We start from the raw sequence: 20123 nt of genomic DNA, 5'->3' as shown, positions 1-20123 counted from the left end.
ATAATTAAAAATAGAATATATAAATAATAATTATTTAATTCGTGATCCAATAATATGCAGCTATTTTTTTTTATTGCAGTATGTTCAAAGAGTTTCATATATTATTAATTTTACTCATAAAATATATAATTTATATACATATATCTTTTTTAACAAATATATTTTTTGTATAATTAGCTAGGATTGTATTCATTAATCATTATGATCAGCCAATTTTAAAAGAAATAAAATAATAAATAAACATAATGAAAGAAAAATTAATTCATCCAAAGATCATTATATTAACTATTTCAAACTCTCCAATCTCCATTACTCATTTTGTCTCTCATTTTTATAAAAAAACGAGGCTTCTTTAGGTTTAACTTGTGGATCAATTTTTTTTTCTTTAATTTTGGTCGTATGCAATAAAATCTACTTGGTAGAACCGCTAAATGAAAGCTTTGGTAACTAATTAAATCCCAAGACAATAGAGTGGTCTGAGACCAGGATAAGGACCCGAATCGGGATCTAGCCCCAGACCGACACTGGAACCTAAACTTGGACCTAGATCGGGACTTGGATCTGGACCCAATTTGGAACTTGGGACCCAAACTTAAACCGAATATCCCTTTTAAAATATATTATTTTGATGATATAGAGAAAAAAAAATAGAGTAATTTATGTATGGTGTAATGTAAAAAAATTAAGGTAAAATAAAAAAAATAAAAAAGTAGAATTTAGTGATGTATTTTAAGGGAGAGTAGAAAAACTAATTGGAGTGCTCTTAATTCATAACTTAATTTTTTCTTTTTTTAAAATATTAAAAGGTCTATTAGTCTGGGCCCTACAAGTGTCGAGTTTAAGTGAGTGATAGAGATTATTCAAACAAAAATGGACAGGATAACACTTTTAGAGATATTGGATTCTTCACCCGCTAAAAAGTAAACATTAAATTTATATCAGTTACAAATTTAAAATATTAGGTACTTAAATTGCTATTTACTCTAAAAAAAATAATAATATTATTGTCTTTGTAACCTTTATATCAAATCAAATCTTCACTTATATATTATATCTTTTATAGATTTTAAGAAGATGCAAAAACAATCAAATTTGACCAATTTATCATCACAACCGAAAATTCTCAAAATGAAGAAAAGAAATAAATAGGGGACAACATTGGTTGAGCTTCTTCAGGTAAGGCCATTCACAGTTGATATTTTACATTTCTTTCGACTCATTACAATTTTAAGCTCTAAATAACATTTCTTTAACTTAATTATATTTTCAACAGGAGATTTATTGTTAAAGCTACAATTGTTGACATTTGTGAAAAAAGACGAATGGTATTATATATTGCATGTCCAAATTGTATAACACCTGTATCACAAGCTTATAATTCTTCATGGTGTCAAAAACATGGCTTCATAAACAAACCCTCGTTTGCATGGTAATGACACAAATTAACTTAAATATTTTTTTGCATGGTAAGGTCCCCCGCTAGCTAATGATTCCGCCGCTAATGGAGTTAATTCTTGTAGTGAAACTGAAATTTCAAGTGTCACATTCGTCCATTATCGCGCCTTGATCCAACTTAGAGCCTCACGGATCCCCATAATCTTCGGCTGTTACAAGAGGAAACCGCCCTTGGAAAACCTTCGTGCATCCCTCCACCAGCAAACCCCGAGCATCCCAAGCCACCAAACCAATCCCAAATTGTCTGGAGTCATTAAACAAAGCAGCGTCAACATTTATCTTGACACTACCAGAAAAAGTGGCCTCAATCACAGTTTTTTGAGCATTTTGCCAATGGTTAAGGAAGCTTTTTGCTGACGAAATTATGCTATCTACTCCCACAATTTTACCTTACCAAACCTTATTATTTCTTGCATTCCAAACAGACCAACACACAGCCACTAACAACTCCTTTTTAATTACCCTTATCCAGCTGCTGAAAGTTTGAACTCTGGTGCACATCTGTGCCAATCCCAACCTGATCCCAGCATGAAGAAGCAGCTGGGCATTCTACCAAAGCATGCAAAGTGGATTCATCATCAAGAGACCAAACCAGACATAGTGATGCAACCGCAACATGCTTAATTCGAAGTTGAAGCATCGTGGGAAGACAACCACAAACTTTTCCAAAATTTATTTAATGTGTCATCCAACATTGGTGTTTACTTTAAACATAATTTCTAGGTACAAATTAAACACTATAATTACCGATCAAATCGAAAAGATGAGAATGGTAATCTTTGTCAAGCAGTTGATCATCTCATCAACAAACCATGCATTCAACTGGTAACTAATCATGTGGATCAAGACAAAAAAAATCCACAAGCTATCAAGTTGGAAACCAAAGGAACAGATATTGTCATTGATCTAAAAACTCCTTATCCAGAAGTATCTGTTGATCAAAAGTAACAAATATATGATTTGACTTTTTTTTTATTATTATTATTACATTTTTAAATTTATCAATCATAACGAAAGAAGAATTATGATGAATAATTCAAGAAAACGTACTTTAATCATACGCAAGTCTTCAGTACACCCTTTTAAAAGGGGTGTTTCAATAGACTCCTATCTCTTTTGGCACTTAGGAAAAAAATTAATTTTTTTTTTTTTATGATCGTATATGTTATAATTATTTAAGACCACTTATAAATTTTTTTAAAAAATCAAATAGTTTACGATGCCAAAAATAAAATTCATATATTTTTGTTGTTTTTTTATTATAACGTGGTTAGTAGCTATTTAAACTTTATTTTCAGTATTGTAAATTATTTAAAATTTTCTAAAACTTTACATTTAATTCTAAATAGTTACAATGTACGCAATCATGAAAAAAAAAATAAACAAAAAATGTTTTTTAAATGTGATAAAACTATACAATAACGACTCTTATGGGGTCTAGTACAGAAATTTCCTAATTTATATACTCTTCTACCATATTACAAATAATGTATTACTTTCTAACTTTGATAACAAATGAATATTTATATTTTACCGGTGAAGCCGATGACAATTAAGAAGGATAAAACGGAGGTTGAGTAGTTTGACCAACTTTGAGGGCAAAAAGAAAGAAAAACATCAGAAAAGCAAAGACAACATAATATCAAATTCCTAAATTTTGAGTATTTTGGAATCATTTTGAGACAGCATATAATGCAAACGATTTAAAATAGTCTTGTGACTAATCATTTTGCATGTATTATTTTTGTATCAATAAAACACTAACATGCCATAATCAAACTAAATTTTAATAGCTAAACTCGTAACAACACGCGAGTTTGTGGCTATAGTCCTTCATTACACCCAAGATTGGTCACTAAAATTGAAGCCCTAACCTATTCCTCAACCACGATCCCTAATTTCGCTCATGATCATGACTGGTATGCTGATACTAGTGCAACCATGATTAGTTGCCACAGGAATGGAACATCTGGATTGGCAACCAAACATGGAACTCACATTCTGAGCTTGCTGCGGCTGAAGATGGGTTTTCGGCTAGAAATCCAATCCAACAACAGAAAAGATTTGTTGTTGTTATTGCAACTGATGGAGAGAGACACGTTAGAAATTGGGTTACTAGTGTGTCTTGATGGCTGAGCTGAACGAAACTTTGTGGGCGTTGTTGATAGTATTCTAGGAGTGTTAGGTTTAGGGTGTTCAAATTTTAAGGAGCTTTTACAGCTACAATGTTGGAAGATAGAGAAAGAGTTTGAGATGGTCCAAGCTTTATTTGATAGCAATACAAATGAATCAAAATAATAATATTTCTACTTTATTTTGTCTGTTTAATCCATCTATTATTAGAATAAATGGTAAGTAATACACTTGCTACTATGCTTGTTGGATTAGCAAACTTGAAGTGATTCTTTAAGCTCTATATTTTTAGAATAGGTCCTATAATTTCTTCACTTTGTAACTTTGATTGATATCACGCTGTTACAGATTCATAATCATAGATTTTGTAACATATGGTTAATACTTATATAGATTAAACGAGTGATTAATTTAGGTAGATAGGCATATGATAACAGTCATGGAGATTACAAGGAAAATGCACAGACACCCAAGAAAAAACCAAACCAAATTCTGTGAGAATGAGAATGTTACTATTTTATTTCTTTTAACTAAAGAGTAAAGTGCAGTTAAAGTCTCTATTTCTACCTAGTTCTTTCTACACAATCAAGCTTCACATGCACCTACTTCTTCCACATCTGAACCTGAACTCAAATCTCCCTTGCTAGTTGCTTGTCCTGCAAATGCCTATATATCAGTAAAACAACATATGTTTATTCATTAAATTATTTAGTTAACGTTAAAAAATAAATTAAATAGCATTGTATATAATTACTCTGCGGGTGTGGGCCTTGGGTAATGTTTTGCAGGCCTAAAGATGGTCAGATCAAATTTTTCTTTCCCAACCATAAACACCCTAGCTTCATAGTAACACCCATCCGTACATTCCAGAGTAAAAGAATACTCTCTTGGTCCTAAACTAAATATCGAAGTTATAATTTTTTTCAGCTCCAAATTAGCACCCTGTAATTTGTGATAGTATTAAAACCATTTAAGTAACACATATATACAATAATGATTATAAAATTATTAAACAAACAAACAAAAGTCACCTTGAGCTTGTTAAATTCAGCAATGGCGGCATGAGCTGCTTCGATTGTATACTTATCATAAGTCTTATAAAAAGACTCCACAACAAATGAACTCCAGTTTGCTTGGTTATTAGGGAGATGATCAACCTGAAAACCCTGTAAATATTCATAAGAAATATTACTTAGCAAGTTAGTAAATTGTATACATAGCAAATAAAGTTTGGAATTATTTAATACATACATCAGTTAGTTTGAGTTGGTTTATAACACTTAACCAACCAGCTTCATCTTCAGAATCATCATCATCGGATGAATCTGATGGGAATGTTTTACCATCCCAATAAGGATCCATTTCCTCGATAAAATCATATTTAGTATTATTAGTAGTATTTTCTACTAAAACCTCATCTTCTTTCACCTCTGCCATCTGCCCATAAATTAATTAACAAATCAAGTCAGAAGAAACAAGTAAGACAAACTAAGAATTAAGAAAGATATACAAATTAACAATAACATACATGGAAATAAGAGTAAAAGTATTATTGTAATCATCACATCAGAATCATCAGAATGAGAATCAAATTAATATTTTCTTTTCCAATCTAAGAATACATCAACTAGTTAAAAAAAAAAAAAAAAAAAAAAAAAAAAAAACTATCGATGATTCCAATTCACATGTATGTATAGAAAAAAAAATCAATATCACCATTTTGAAATCAATCGATCAATGTACAAGGAAATTAAACCAATAATGTTATCAGATTCATAAAACCAACCAACGAATAGAGCATAATCAATTTCTGTCATTAATTAGAAAACACCAGCAATAATCTAATAATAGATTATTGATTAGAGGAATTCAAAATAGATGAAATTCTTAAGATAGAAAATTAGAATCTGACTTAATAGATCGATTAATACGTAATTGGTAACAAGAAGAAGACAATATCATTTACAACAAAAACCAATCGACACAATCCTAAGAAACACACAGTACGTCGCGTAAAACATAAAATCGACAATGACAATGATATAAAGTAAACACAAATCGTACAATTAGCAACAAAATAGAAAAAATTATACCGATTAGCAGCAATTCCGGTTTGTTGAGCTGGAGCTAGGGTTAGGGTTCTATATGATTAATACGAAGAAGAAGAAGATTGGAAAAGAGAGCGAGGAACGATGATGAAGTTGCAATTCATTTATTGGAATATGGACGGGCTTATCTGGGCCCACTTATACCACCGCCTATATGTTAGGCCCAAACTAGAAGCCCCAACTCATCTTATCTTTTAGGCAACTTTTTCACAAATAAATGGGATTTTTACACATATTAAAATTTTTAATTTTTTTTACTGTAAGTTGGAATTTTTTTCAAAAGTACTGTATTTTTTAAAAAATATTCTGTAAGTTTTATATTGTGTACTGTTATTACGGTTATTCCACGGTTGTTTTTTAGTTGTTCCACTATTATTTTAATTGTTCTATTTTGTTGTTTTATAAAAAGAGTATTTTTATAAAAACTTTCGTGTGATAGTACAATTATAAACTTTTATCATAAATTCAGTATTTTTGTAAAAATCCCTAAATAAATGGGGATACTTTGAATCTGGTTGAGGTTCGTGTTGAAAGTGCTCAAAATTTTCATTTGGAGGAGGAGGCGACCCTTATCATACCCCTTTACCTCGTGAAAATCTTTTCATGGAATTGTTGGGGCCTTGCAAGGGACCGACAACCCAAGAGCGCTTGGATAAAAAAGTACAATCTGGATTGTATTTTTTGATGGAAACAAAGGTTCAAAAGAGCAAAACGGAGGCTTTGGCGACGAAACTGGGGTATTTCGGGGTCTATTGTATCAGTGCAAATGGTCTCTCGGGAGGCTTTTGTTTGCTATAGAATGACAGTTTTAAACTTCATGTGGATAAATATTTTGATGGTTTTTTCGAAGCTACTGTTTAAGACTTCCAAATCAACCAATCCTAGAAGCTTTTCGCAATCTATGGTACTCCCTATGAGAAAGATAAAGAGCTGTTTTGGAGGAATTTAGAAGCTGAAGTTAACTGATGTGCCAATCCGTGGTTGGTCATTGGTAATCTTAATTGTATTAGTAATGCTGAAGAAAGGGTTGGTGGAGCAAGCGTCAAGCATCGTGACACTAAACGATTGATGAATTTTTTTCATTACACTGGAGGAGTTGATCTACGCTTCAAAGGGAATAATTTTACTTGGCAAAATATGAGGTTCAAGGGTGGCTTAATTCGCGAAAGACTCAATAGAGCCATTGGCTCCTGCGATTGGATCTCAAAATATCCTTCCTCGGGTATTCTTAATTTTCCAACTTCAGTCTCTGACCATGCCCCCATCCTTTAAGATTCTCACATGTTTGCCAAGAGAGGATTCATTCTTTTCGCTTCTTCGAAGCCTGGTCTATAGAAGCCTCGTGTTGTGAGGAAATAAAGAAGGTCTGGCCTCATTCTGTCCCTGATGCCACTACTACTCTTCTTCGCAATATTGATAGTACCAGGAGATATCTTCAGGCTTGAAAAAAAAAACTTTATGGGTGTTAGGAGAGTTGAATCTCCTTGACATTGTTGAACATGAAACTTAACAAGAACAAAGAACAGAGAAGGAAAGAGAGAAAGGTAGAAAAAAGAGATTGAAAGATTGAGTGAAAGAGTTCATTGTATTGATTATCAGTTAGTACAGTATTTATACAAGAAGATAGAGTTCAACTGATCAAGATCAGTTGTAACCAAATTGATAACAACCATAACAGAATGCACCAGTTGAAGCAACAGTAAAAACAGAATTAACTGTAACTAACTAATAGACTAACTGAATACTCTTAACACTCCCCCGCAAACTCAGCATTGGTTTTGTCAACAATGGTGAGTTTGGAACGAAAAGCAGAGAAATTCTGAGTCGAAATGGCTTTGGTAAAGCCATCTGCGAGTTGATCGACGGCTGGAACATGCTTGACTGCAATTTGATGACTCTGCACTTTCTCTTTGACAAAATACAAGTCTAACTCGATGTGTTTTGTCCGAGCATGAAGAACTGGATTCGCAGTGAGTAAGACAGTGCTGAGATTATCACACCACACCACCAGAGGCTGAGACAGATGGATGTGTAGCTCAGTGAAGAGAGATTTGAGCCAAGCAAGTTCAGCAACAACATTAGCTAAGCTCCTGTACTCTGCCTCAGTACTGGATCTTGAGGCTGTTTGTTGCTTTTGAGACTTCCAGGCAATGAGATTAGAACCCAAAAATATAGCAAAGCCTGAGGTAGACCGTCTGTCATCAACATCAGATGCCCAGTCAACATCACAGTAGGCTTGTATTTCGAAACTGGAAGCCTTTGTAAGATGTAGACCATAGTGAGTTGTGCCTGCCACATAACGAAGGATTCTTTTAACTGCATTCCAGTGGTGTTGTAGAGGTTTCTGCATATACTGGCAAACCTTGTTTACACTGTAAAAGAGTTTTGGTCTAGTTATAGTCAAATACTGTAAGGCTCCAACAATGGACCTGTACATTTGGGGATTAGGAAAAACTTCAGAGTCATATGCAGACAGTTTTTGTCCACTAACCATTGGTGTGGAGATAGGTTTTGCATCTGTCATATCAGCTCGAGAGAGAAGGTCTGTGGCATATTTGGTCTGTGATAGTGTGAGGCCCCTGGTTGTTTCTGCAACTTCTATCCCAAGGAAGTATTTGAGTTCACCAAGATCTTATAAGGAGAAGGTGCGACTGAGGGAATCGATGAGTGAAGTAACAGTTTTTGGATCACTTCCAGTGACTAAAATGTTGGCAACATACACCAAAATTAGTGTAATGGATGATGCATTTTGTAAGATGAAAAGAGAGTGATTAGATTTAGATGATGTGAACCCAAAGGACAGTAGGCACTGGTGCAACCTTTCAAACCAAGCTCTTGGAGCTTGTTTGAGTCCATACAAAGCCTTGTGTAATTTGCATACTAGGTTGGGCTGTGTTGTATCTTCAAAACCAGGTGGTTGTGTCATGTATACCTCCTCTTCTAATACCCCATTGAGAAAAGCATTGTTTACATCTAATTGTCTAATTTTCCAACCTCTTGTAATGGCCATTGTTAAGACAACTCTGATGGTGATCGGTTTGACAACTGGGCTGAAAGTCTCAGTGTAATCAAAGCCAAGTTGTTAGTGAAACTCTTTTGCAACAAGTCTTGCTTTGTATCTGTTGAGAGAGCCATTTGGATTTTTTTTATTCTTAGAATCCATTTACATCCTATGGGTTCTCTTTTAAAACTTAATAGATTAAATATATATTCTATTTTTATATATAATTTTTTTTACATAAAATTTAAAACAAAATTAAATATTTTTATATATATATATAATTTTTTCTCTTTTATTATTTTAACTTATTATTAGAGGTATAAAATAATAATAATTTCCCAAATTATATTTTTTAATTTTTTTATTATTTATTTGTATTTATAAAATAATCTCTAAAAAACTTTTGCCTAGGCGGTGGTATAAGTGGGGCCCAAATAAGCGTGTTCATATTCCAATAAATGAATTGCAACTTTATCATCGATCCTCACTCTCTATTCTAATTATCTTCTTCTTCCTATTAATCATTTAGAACCCTAACCCTAGCTCCACCCCAACCAACCGGAATTGCTGCTAATCGGTATAATTTTTTCCTTTTTGTTGCTAATTCTACTATTCGTTTTTACTCTATATCATTCTCATTGTCGATTGTATATTTTACGCGACGAACTGGTTGTTTCTTCGGATTGTATCGATTGATTTTTCTTGTAAATGATATTGTCTTCTTCTTCTTGAGTCAAATTCTAACTAAGAATTTCATCTTATTCTGAATTCCTCCTCTAATCAATAATATGATATAATTATTTCAAAAACTAGTATTAATTTGTAGTAAATTTGTCTGTTTATATTCTGATAACATTATTAGTTTAGTTCCCTTGTACATTGATCCATTGATTTCAAAATGGTGATATTGATTTTTTTTTTCTATACATACATGTGATGTGGAATCATCCATCGTTTTTTTGATTTAATTGATTAATGTATTTTTAGATTGGAAAAGAAAATATTAATCTAGTCCATTCTCATGATTCTGATGTGATGATTACAATAAAAGATTGACTCTTAGGTCGTGTTTGGTTGGAGGTAATATTTTCATTTCATTCATTTATTTGTATTTTAAAGTGTTGTAATGACATTTCAATAGAATGCTCTTTCCAGTGCTTTGGTGGAATGACTATTCCATTTTAAAAATAAAGGAAAGATCATTCCAATATAACAAAGATAAAAAATTTAATGATTTTTTTATTTTTTTTTATGTATTTTAAATTTTATTCTATTCTTATTCTTATATTTTCATTCCTCTCAACCAAATGCCACCTTATTTTCCATTTTATATCATTGTTAATTTGTATATCATTCTATATTCTTAGTTGTTTCTTCTGACTTGATTTGTTAATTAATTCATGGGCAGATGGTAGAGATGAATAATAATAATTATAAATATGAATTCATTGAGGAAATGGATCCTTATTATGATGGTAAAACATTCCTACCATCAGATTCCGATGATGATGATTCAGAAGATGAAGCTGGTTGGTTAAGTGTTATAAACCAACTCAAACTCACTGATGTATGTATTAATTAATTCAAATTTTATATATATATTAATCTTTATTTATTATGTATACAACTTACTAACTTGCTATGTAATATTTCTTATGAATATTTACAGGGTTTTCAGGTTGATCATCTCCCTAATAACCAAGCAAACTGGAGTTCATTTGTTGTGGAGTCTTTTTATAAGACTTATGATAAGCATACAATTGAAGCAGCTCATGCAGCCGTTACTGAATTTAACAAACTCAAGGTTATCTTTGTTACTTAGTTAGTTTGTTTAATAATTTTATAATCATTATTGTATATATGTGTTACTTAAATGGTTTTAACACTATCACAAATTACAGGGTGCTAATTTGGAGCTGAAAAAAATTGTAACTTCAATATTTAGTTTAGGACCAAGAGAGTATTCTTTTACTCTGGAATGTACGGATGGGTGTTACTATGAAGCTAGGGTGTTTATGGTTGGGAAAGAAAAATTTGATCTAACCATCTTTAGGCCTGCAAAACATTACCCAAGGCCCACACCCGCAGCGTAATTATATACAAAACTATTTAATTTATTTTTTAACGTTAACTAAATAATTTAATGAATAAACATATTTTGTTTTACTAATATGTATGCATTTGCAGGACAAGCAACTAGAAAGGGAGATTTGAGTTCAGATTCAGATGTGGAAGAAGTAGGTGCATGTGTAGCTTGATTGTGTAGAAAGAACTAGGTAGAAATAGAGACTTTAACTGCACTTTACTCTTTAGTTAAAAGAAATAAAATAGTAACATTCTCATTCTCACACAACTTGGTTTGGTTTGGTTTGGTTTTTTTGGGTGTCTATGTGCATTTTTGTTTTAATCTCCATGACTGTTATCATATTTCTTTTGTGTTTTAAATCTTTACAAATGGTTTCCATCATCATCTGCCTACCTACCTAAATTAATCACTGGTTTAATCCATAGTATTAACCATATGTTACAAAATCTATGAGTATGAATCTGTAACAGCGTGATATCAATCAAAGTTACAAAGTGAAGAAATTATAGGACCAATTCTAAAAAATATAGAGCTTAAAGAATCACTCCAAGTTTGCAAATCCAACAAGAAATTATATGTATGTTGGATTTGTCAAAAATTTTACAAAATTCATTTTGTGAAAATATGACAGTTATAAATAAAGTTACGCAACTAGCAGAGAATTTTCTTCCATCTATAACAGTTTATTGTTTATCCTAAGGGCATGCAGAGATATTCTAAGAGAAACTTCAAAACTGAGAGTTGTCACTTCTGAACTACTAGTAAAACACCTGCGAAATAAAGAGAAAAATTAATACAAAATAAATATTTAATAAAAAATGAAATTTCCTTTACAAATAAAATAAAATAAAATATGAAATTTTATATAAATAGTCATATAGAATTCTCTGGTATAGATACTTATCTATTTTCATCTCCATTGCTGACGGTGACTACACTATTATATTTGATGTGTTATTACTAAACCAAACTTACCTTACAAAATTAAAACTATCCATATAATAACTTTACAAAACTAAAACTAGTCATGTTAACCTTACAAAATTAAAACTAGTCATACTGACCTTACAAAATTAAAATTAGCCATACTGGCCTTACAAAACCAAAAACTAGCCATATTAGCCTTACAAAACCAAAACTAGTCATACTCGCCTTACAAAACCAAAACTAGCCACATTAGCCGTACAAAGAAAACTAGCCACATTGGCTATATAAAAAAACTAGGCCTTACAAATTCAATAAAAACAAACCATTTACAAAACTAGACATATTGCCTTACAAAACTAAAAAGCACATTAGCCATAAAAACTAAAAAGCCATATTATATGGTCCGCCTCTAATAACCATAATGTTGTAGTACATTTTTCTTATTTTCATTTATAGTTTAATTTTCATCTTAACAAAATTTCATTAATTAGTTTTAATCTTATACTTAGATTTGATGTGGAGGGTTTTATGTGATAGGGTAAAGTTGACTTGGCATCATGTAAGAGCCAACTGACACATATAACGAAGTCAGTCCAACGGAAAGAGTGTTAACCAAAATGATTGTAGAAATTGAGAACTTCAAACGTAATATTTTAAGTATGGGAGTTAAATCGTACCAAACTAAAAAGTCTAAAAAGTTTAGCCACAAATTACTTTTTATTATAACATTAGTTTACTCAAAATATATATCAAATATTCAGTAACATATTTTTATGAGCAATTTTACATATTATTTATTTAATTTGAATAAGTAAGAATATCATTCGATAATAAATTGTACTAACAATATGCTTTTTAAAAGTATATTTAATTTTACTAAATAAATGTAAAAGAATTTACATATGAAGCACTTTTCAAAATACCATTAAAAAAAACTAAATTTATGAAATATTGATTAACAATTTTTTAAATAAAAAACTCAATTTTAATTTTTTGTTCGATACCCTCAAACTGCTTGGCACAGCCTGTGTATACACATATTTATGAAATAATAAGAAAATATATAGATAAATATATTCGTAAAATATTAGAGTATTTTTTTGTTTGAACAATGAACTTTCATTGAAAGAGTATTATATATATAAACCGTCTATAAAGGCGGCTGCATAATTGTAACATCCAAAACAAGCTTCAAAAATCTTTTTATATAGAAGAAAAGAACACATAATAATAATAATAATAATAATAATAATAATAATAATAATAATAATAATAATAATAATAATAATAATGTGTATAATTATGTATATATATTCAATTAAAACTCGATAATATGCACCCCTAAAAAAAAGTTGATATACTGTTATTTGTTTTAGTATTTGGAATAATGATTTAGTCTAATTTTTTTTATGTTTGTATAATGTTGTAATTATTTAAGGCATCTTACAAAAATTAAAAATTTAAAAAAATTTAACACGCCGAAAATAAAATTAAAAACTTTAATTATTTTATACATATATGAAATAAACTGTTTAAATACTAATTTTTATATTATAAATTATTCTAATTTTTTTAAAATTTTACATAATATTTTAAATAATTATAACATACACAAATTAAAAAAATAATAAACTAAAAAATCCCCTCATATAAAAACAAATAAAAAATGTAGTGGTATAGGTTCTATATATAGTGATGCATATAATAACAACTTAGGCGGCTTCTTTTCTCCACATATACTTCTTTTTGGGATATTGGGCCGTGCATGCATGCAAATTCCAATTCCAACTCCAATTCCAATTTGCAAATGCATATTGGTTGAGGCGGCTTTGTTTTTGTCTTTATTATAGACTATACAAACATAATTTATAATTTTATATTAGGGTAAATTTTATTTTCAACTTCGTGTTTTTGTAAAGTTATTAAATAGAATTTTTGTTTTGTTAAATAATAAAATAGACTATGTATTTTTTAAAATGGTACAAATAGGATTCAGAACTAATTTTTTGTCAAAATAAAATTTAATAATAATTCGATCTAAAGGTGTTATGACAAATTAAACTCTGTATCTGTTCGTGTTAGAAATTGTCTTCAAATTTGTTATATTAAAAAAAAAAAGTTGTCAAAAATTAAACTTAAGGTCTTATTTTTACTATTTTAGAAAATACATAGTCTATTTTGTTATTTAACAAAATAAAAAGTCCAATCGGTGACTTTCGCAAAACACAAAATTCAAAATAATATTTACCTTTTATATAAATATATTTATTAGAGCATTGTGTTTAGTACACTATAAGATAGCTTCTTACAAATAATTAATAATATTTAATAATAATTATTAAATTAAGTTATATAAGACTCACTCAACAAAATTTATATAAAATTTGTTAATTAATATTTATATAATTAACACTTGAATATTGACGTTGTTTTTTTTGACGAGGAGGGAAGATATGGTTTTAGCGGGGTTATATACGGGATCACAGTGATCGAGCTGTGGCTGTAATTTCTAAGTTGTGATATGGGCGATCGAGTTGTGCCAAAAATTGTTGAACTTATGGCTCTCAAGGAAATACTTTTGTGGTGGAAGTGTGATTTCTAGAAATTGGTATTATCAAATTTGACTGTTTGGGGTCGGGGTTGGTGCAAGTTGTTCATTTTGAATGATTCTATCTTATTTTAGTGATGTTTTTTTATTTTTTGTTAAATGATATACTAATCGAGTCGCTCACCTTGTGGCTAAAGCGTCTTGATTGCATGTTGATTATGATTTTTTCGAAGTATAATCTTCATTGTGATATTGCTGTCATTGTTAACGCCGAGTTATAATTTTATTCTAATTAAATGAAATTTTAATTAAAAAAAAAACTACACACATGTGCTAGACTACATTAGTATATTTTTAGAATTTTTTTTATTTATTTGTTATAATTAAAGGTGATATTTATTAATATAATATTAACTTTTATATAATAATGTAAATAAGAATTTAAATTCCAATTAAAGTATACTTAAATTTTTATTAAAGATTATTTTTTAAATTTCTACTAATAAGACTTGTATTTAATATAGAATAACATCACGTAATTATATCATGCAGAAAATAAATAAAGTACGCCCTTCTCAACTGGATCTTAACTAATAGATAATAGTAGATCCAATCTAATTAACTCTAATCAAAATTATTAATCAATAACCAATGAATAAAATTCAATAATTAACCAAAAATTATACATTCTTTAAAATCACGTGGCATCTTTAATGTTTTAATAACAATAATAATGTTGAGATTTTCACTTTAATAAGTGACATGTTGTTGAATTTTTTTAAGAGAAATGCTAAAGGGCACCAGTGGTGCCTAGCACCATCTTACGTGTTAATATCGCTATTGGTCCAACTAAGTATCGGGTCCCATATAATTTAATATAATAGTTTTTAGGGAGTATCGCTAGCCAATCGCAATGCGACATGTCGAGAAGGTGCTAGGCACCACTGATGCCTAATAGCAATGCTCTTTTTTTAATAGTCAACTATAGTCACATGGTTTAGCTTTTGAAAGAAGAGTTTCACTTTAATTATCTTATCATTAATTATAGAAGTCACATGGTGTAATTCTAATCTTACTATTATTATTTTTTTAATGCTGGGAATTTAGTATAAATACCATATTTTTGTATCATTGTTTACAAAATAAAAACCATTCTATACATAATTACTTGAGAAGAAATGGCCACCGATTTCAAGTCCATCCCCATAATCGGTACTACTTATTTACTTTGAATTTCTATAAATATATATATATACTATTACTTTCTAATAATAGTTAATTATAAATAAATAAAATAGAGATATTTAAGCTTCTTTAATTTAATATTTTTAAATTTTTATTTTGTGATGACTCTACTAACTTTATAACTTAAACTTATTTCTTCTTCTTGATAATACAAGAGTTAATAAATTACTTAAGTTTTATGTAAATTTTTAAACTTATTTTAGCGCTGACCTAATAATAATTATCTTTCATTCAAAAAAAAAAACTAAAGTTTATCACATATAATTATAAATATATTCTTAAGTTTTGGAATTATTTCAAAATTATACAAAAATGATAAAAGTTTTATATTTTTACCATTTTTTTTATAAAAATAAGAGGGGCTGTGTTTTTGTTATTTTTGAAATTTTTTTTATTTTAACGTTACTATTAAAAGAAAAAGTGACATTAATTTATTTAAACAACTAAACAAAGTATTATTTTTTTTATTATTTTAAACTGCAACTGAAAAATAATGTAAAAAAGTTATAGCATTCAAATAACATTTCTCATCAGTACTTTTTCAGTTTGCCACCGAAAAAAAATTAACATATAATTTGGGTTATAATAGTACAAAAATCAAAACTATAATGTGTACGTGTATAATAATTTATCCTATTTAAAATGAAAAGAGAGATTCAAATTATTTTGGATAAGTGTTCTTATTTTGAATAATAGTTTTGACTGAATTTTTTTAAAATTTATATATATATTATTTTGTGGTCTCAAATTTAGACACGTGCATTTTCATCAATGAAAATATTCTGCACTGCATTATTGTCAGTCTTTTTATTTTATTTTTTAAAGAAAAATAAATGATTTTCTGGGATTTAATTGAAGAAATGTCATTAATTTGCTCCATCTCCTGGATTATCCTATAATACATTATTGAAATGAAACATTTGTGGGACATTCCTCCATCTCCTGGATTATCCTATAATACATTATAGGATAATATAAATATAGATATATATATATTTATATGACTTTAATTTCCATATAAATAATTTATATATATATGTATGTAGTGTGATCATTTTTCATATTTCTAAAGGAAAAATGTGCTCCAATTTCAAGTCTATTCCCATGATCGGTACTCCTCATTATTTTCTTATAATACTATTCTGTGTATTTTTATTTGAAAGTCATATATAAACATATATATATATATAAACATATATATATATGCAGATGTTAGTCCTCTGTTGGCCAAGTGTGATGATCCAAAAATGGGTGAAGATGGAGGTGTTATTGAAGTTGTTAGGCAATTAAATCAAGCTTGTACTCAAGCTGGCTTTTTCTATGTGGTATATACTCTTACCTATAATATATTTATTTATATATATTTATATAATTCTTAATGAGTAGGATTAGGATTATGCATAAATCGATGGAATTCAATGAATTAATTGTTAAATATTAAATATCTAATTGAATCGAATTGGATGTTGAATGGAAATGTCCGAAAATTAAATTCCAACATCTAATTAAATTAATTATTATTTTTATTTAGTTTCGATTTTATCTAAAGAATATTATGTCTAAAATATTAGATTAACCCAAATTAAACTAATAAATGTATATAAAATACATCCAATGTGGACAAAACCAATTTAAGGAATATTGAATTGATTGGATGACTAAAATTAATGTGATTGAATCGAATGGTATAAAATCTAACATATTTGATCGGATTTGGATAGACCTAAAAGTATGAAATGTAGTCCAATAAATATTAGCCATGCATAAATAGGTAATATTAAAAAAAATTTAATTTTTATTATTCCTAATCGAATCAAAATTTAATGGTTTAATATTTTTCAAATTAATATTTATAATTAATTTTATTTAATCACTAATTAAATATAATTATATTGAGCAGAAGGGGCATGGTATACCTATTTCTTTATTACAAGAAGTAAAGGGAAAAACCCACAAATTTTTTGAACTTCCATATGAAGAAAAATCAAAGATCAAGCTCAATGCAGCAGCTGGTTACAGGTCTATTTCATATTTATATATTTGTTTGATATTATAACTAAGTATTTATATATATATATAATTATTTGTATACATGAATCATGATTTACATAAATTATTGTTTATACAGAGGCTATCAAAAAGTTCTGGAGAACATAACTAAAGGTGTACCAGACATGCATGAAGCTATTGATGTATGTCATATAAAATATATATTATAAGAAATTTATGTAGTAGATACTAAATAGATTGTTTTGATGATTCTTTATCTGTTTCGGTATTTAGAAAAAAAAATTAATTCTATTTTTGTATGATCATATATGTTGTAGTTATTTAAGACTACTTGTAGATTCTCAAAATATTTTGAATAGTTTACAGTGTCAAAAATTAAATTTAGAGTAATTTAAAGCATAAATACTTAATTTAACTCTAATTATAAATAAATACTTAAATTTAATTTTTGACAGTAATAATACTTAAATTATAATTTTCAGATCTTTCAACAAACATAATGCGTGGGATCAAAATTTTCGGTATTATAAATCTTAATTTTAGTATTGTAAACTATTGGAAATTTTTTAAAAATTTAAAAGTGGTTTTAAATAGCTGTAACAGACGTAATCATAAAAAAAAAATGACTAAAAAATTCTTTCATATATCGAAACAGATAAAAATTTACTGAAACACCTCTATAGACTTGCTCTATATTATACATAATCATTAGTTTGATTAAAATTAATATTTATAATTAAATTTATTTAATAACCATCAACTATTTTATATATTTATATGTAGTTAATTTTTTAAAAGATTTAAATAATTTACAATATTTAAAATAAAATTTAAAGGACCTATTTTTACATGAGCAAATAAAATTATTCAAACTTTATTTTTGAGTGTGTAAATTACTCTAAACTTTTCAAAAACTCATAGAAGGTCTATACAATAATAATAATAATAATAATAATAATAATATATCTTAATTATCCAGTGATTACATAATCATCTTAATCTTATTATAGTTGCTTCTGCTTTATAACAGTGCTATAGAGAACTTAAACCTGGAGCTTATGGTGAGGTTGGAAAAATTTTGGAAGGACATAATCAATGGTACATATATTATTTACACAATCAAAATCCCACTTCAACAAATTATCATCATATCATATCATTTTTTGTATCTAATTAAAATGATCTTATTATGCAGGCCATTAAATCCCCCAAATTACAAGGAAATGATGGAAAAATATATCAATATGTGCACAGGCATAGATCTACTCATAAAATCAACTTTCATTATTTCTAACCAAAATTGTTCTAATCAATCAGAGATTTCTTTCTTCTTATTTTCAGATCTTTCAAGAAACATAATGCGTGGAATCGCTTTGGCTTTGGGTGGATCACCGTACGAATTCGAAGGCGATAGAGCTGGAGATCCATTCTGGGTAGTTCGAATCCTTGGTTACCCGAAAAAACCATTCGAAAATGGTGTAAACGACATTGGATGGTAATTAAAGAAGATACATTAGGTGCTCTTTTTTTTAATCTTCCCTATGTGATTTTCATCTAATAATGTTACTCTTTTTTTTCATGGTCATATAATCCAGTGGAGCTCACACTGACTATGGTAATAACAAGGCTTTATTTACCATGTTTGAAATTAGAATAATATTAGTAAAAATCTCAGTTAATTTCATAAAATGACAGGTTTATTGACACTGCTTAATCAAGAAGATGGTATAAATGCACTTGAGGTACAAATATTTTATTTTGTTCAAACATACAAAAACAATTGTATATGTGTAACTAAATTAACGAGTTTTTGAAGGTGAGAAACTTATCTGGGAAATGGATATCGGCCCCGCCTGTTCCCGGAACATTTGTTTGCAATATCGGGGACATGTTAAAGGTAGAGAAAATCTTAGACCTAGTTGTGAGTTACTCGAGAAACCGATACTACTTTGAACCTAAACTTAAAGGGTTTCGTATTCTATCGTTTGACAAAAACTGCAGATTTACTCGAATGGCTTGTACGAGTCGACTCTGCATCGAGTCATCAACAACTCGGATAGATACAGAGTCTCTGTGGCATATTTTTATGAGGTGTTAGCTACTTACAACTATTTGTTTTTGTCAGTTATTTTTTATGAGGTTTTCGATTCTAAATAAAGCATTTAACTTGTTTGTGTTGTTTTGAACAGACCAATTTCCATACAGCTGTAGAGCCTTTGGATATTTGCAAACAGAGGAATGGTAAGGTTAACCAAGCTGATGAGACTAAGAAAGTAAAGAGAGCTGTTTATGGAGAGCATTTGGTTGGAAAAGTCCTCACAAATTTTGTGTTCTAAGATCAGTTGAAGAAGAAGATATTTGAACCTATTTTGTCTTTCTAAATCAGTTAAGTAATCCACCTAGAATCCCTAATAATGATTATCAATGAATGTACCCAAATCTGAGTTTCATGATCCTATTGTAAGATTAGGCAAAGGGCCATATAAATGTACCCAAATCTATCCATATCTATATTTTAAAATAAAGGCTGAATATCTTGGTAGTCCTGAAATTTTTCACTTATGTTGACATAAGTCATTGTTTTTCACATAATCTTACTATTTAAAACAT

The 20123-nt window shown here is 29.0% G+C and overlaps 2 protein-coding genes and 1 long non-coding RNA gene across 8 annotated transcripts; 2 read left to right on the top strand and 1 right to left on the bottom strand.

Moving 5' to 3' along the window:
* Positions 1-3951: 3951 nt before the first annotated feature.
* LOC115702717 (uncharacterized) lies at positions 3952-5831 on the bottom strand. 2 transcript variants are annotated; one of them, XM_061105207.1, is made up of 5 exons: positions 5682-5831; positions 4840-5025; positions 4620-4754; positions 4343-4530; positions 3952-4254 (listed from the first exon to the last, which is right to left on the bottom strand). In XM_061105207.1, exons 2-5 carry the CDS (start codon positions 5023-5025, stop codon positions 4218-4220), a joined length of 546 nt encoding a protein of 181 aa, XP_060961190.1. In that variant the 5' UTR covers positions 5682-5831; the 3' UTR covers positions 3952-4217. The 2 variants fall into 2 exon arrangements, with proteins under 2 accessions (XP_060961190.1, XP_030486004.2); XM_030630144.2 differs by having other exon boundaries at positions 3952-4244.
* A 3315-nt stretch (positions 5832-9146) lies between these two features.
* LOC115702486 (uncharacterized) lies at positions 9147-11152 on the top strand. 3 transcript variants are annotated; one of them, XR_009685292.1, is made up of 5 exons: positions 9147-9274; positions 10106-10264; positions 10367-10786; positions 10885-10938; positions 10984-11152. It is a non-coding gene; the product is annotated as an uncharacterized LOC115702486 (long non-coding RNA). The 3 variants fall into 3 exon arrangements; XR_009685293.1 differs by having other exon boundaries at positions 10106-10226; positions 10885-11152; XR_009685291.1 differs by having other exon boundaries at positions 10885-11152.
* A 4222-nt stretch (positions 11153-15374) lies between these two features.
* On the top strand, positions 15375-20064 carry LOC115702716 (probable 2-oxoglutarate-dependent dioxygenase At3g50210). 3 transcript variants are annotated; one of them, XM_061106926.1, is made up of 13 exons: positions 15452-15470; positions 16550-16614; positions 16713-16828; positions 17404-17522; positions 17632-17695; positions 18544-18611; positions 18709-18767; positions 18855-19008; positions 19109-19128; positions 19209-19255; positions 19330-19410; positions 19515-19604; positions 19703-20064. In XM_061106926.1, exons 2-13 carry the CDS (start codon positions 16581-16583, stop codon positions 19847-19849), a joined length of 999 nt encoding a protein of 332 aa, XP_060962909.1. In that variant the 5' UTR covers positions 15452-15470; positions 16550-16580; the 3' UTR covers positions 19850-20064. The 3 variants fall into 3 exon arrangements, with proteins under 3 accessions (XP_030486003.2, XP_030486001.2, XP_060962909.1); XM_030630143.2 differs by lacking the exon at positions 16550-16614 and having other exon boundaries at positions 15375-15470; XM_030630141.2 differs by lacking the exon at positions 16550-16614 and having other exon boundaries at positions 15375-15470; positions 18709-19008.
* Positions 20065-20123: the final 59 nt, after the last annotated feature.

This window comes from Cannabis sativa, chromosome X, assembly GCF_029168945.1.
Source record: "Cannabis sativa cultivar Pink pepper isolate KNU-18-1 chromosome X, ASM2916894v1, whole genome shotgun sequence".
Taxonomy (NCBI): Eukaryota; Viridiplantae; Streptophyta; class Magnoliopsida; order Rosales; family Cannabaceae; genus Cannabis; species Cannabis sativa.
This window is presented reverse-complemented; position numbering and strand designations above follow the sequence as displayed.

What these genes read in the sequence shown, in the direction of transcription:
- LOC115702717 (XM_061105207.1), bottom strand. Translation starts at nt 5,025, where the DNA reads ATGGCAGAGGTGAAAGAAGATGAGGTTTTAGTAGAAAATACTACTAAT. An exon ending in ACCAACTCAAACTAACTGAT is followed by an intron (nt 4,755 to 4,839) that starts GTATGTATTAAA and finishes GAATATTTACAG; the next exon opens with GGTTTTCAGGTTGATCATCT. An exon ending in CTGAATTTAACAAGCTCAAG is followed by an intron (nt 4,531 to 4,619) that starts GTGACTTTTGTT and finishes CACAAATTACAG; the next exon opens with GGTGCTAATTTGGAGCTGAA.
- LOC115702716 (XM_030630141.2), top strand. Translation starts at nt 15,437, where the DNA reads ATGGCCACCGATTTCAAGTCCATCCCCATAATCG. An exon ending in AAGCTGGCTTTTTCTATGTG is followed by an intron (nt 16,829 to 17,403) that starts GTATATACTCTT and finishes TATATTGAGCAG; the next exon opens with AAGGGGCATGGTATACCTAT. An exon ending in GGTGTAAACGACATTGGATG is followed by an intron (nt 19,009 to 19,108) that starts GTAATTAAAGAA and finishes CATATAATCCAG; the next exon opens with TGGAGCTCACACTGACTATG.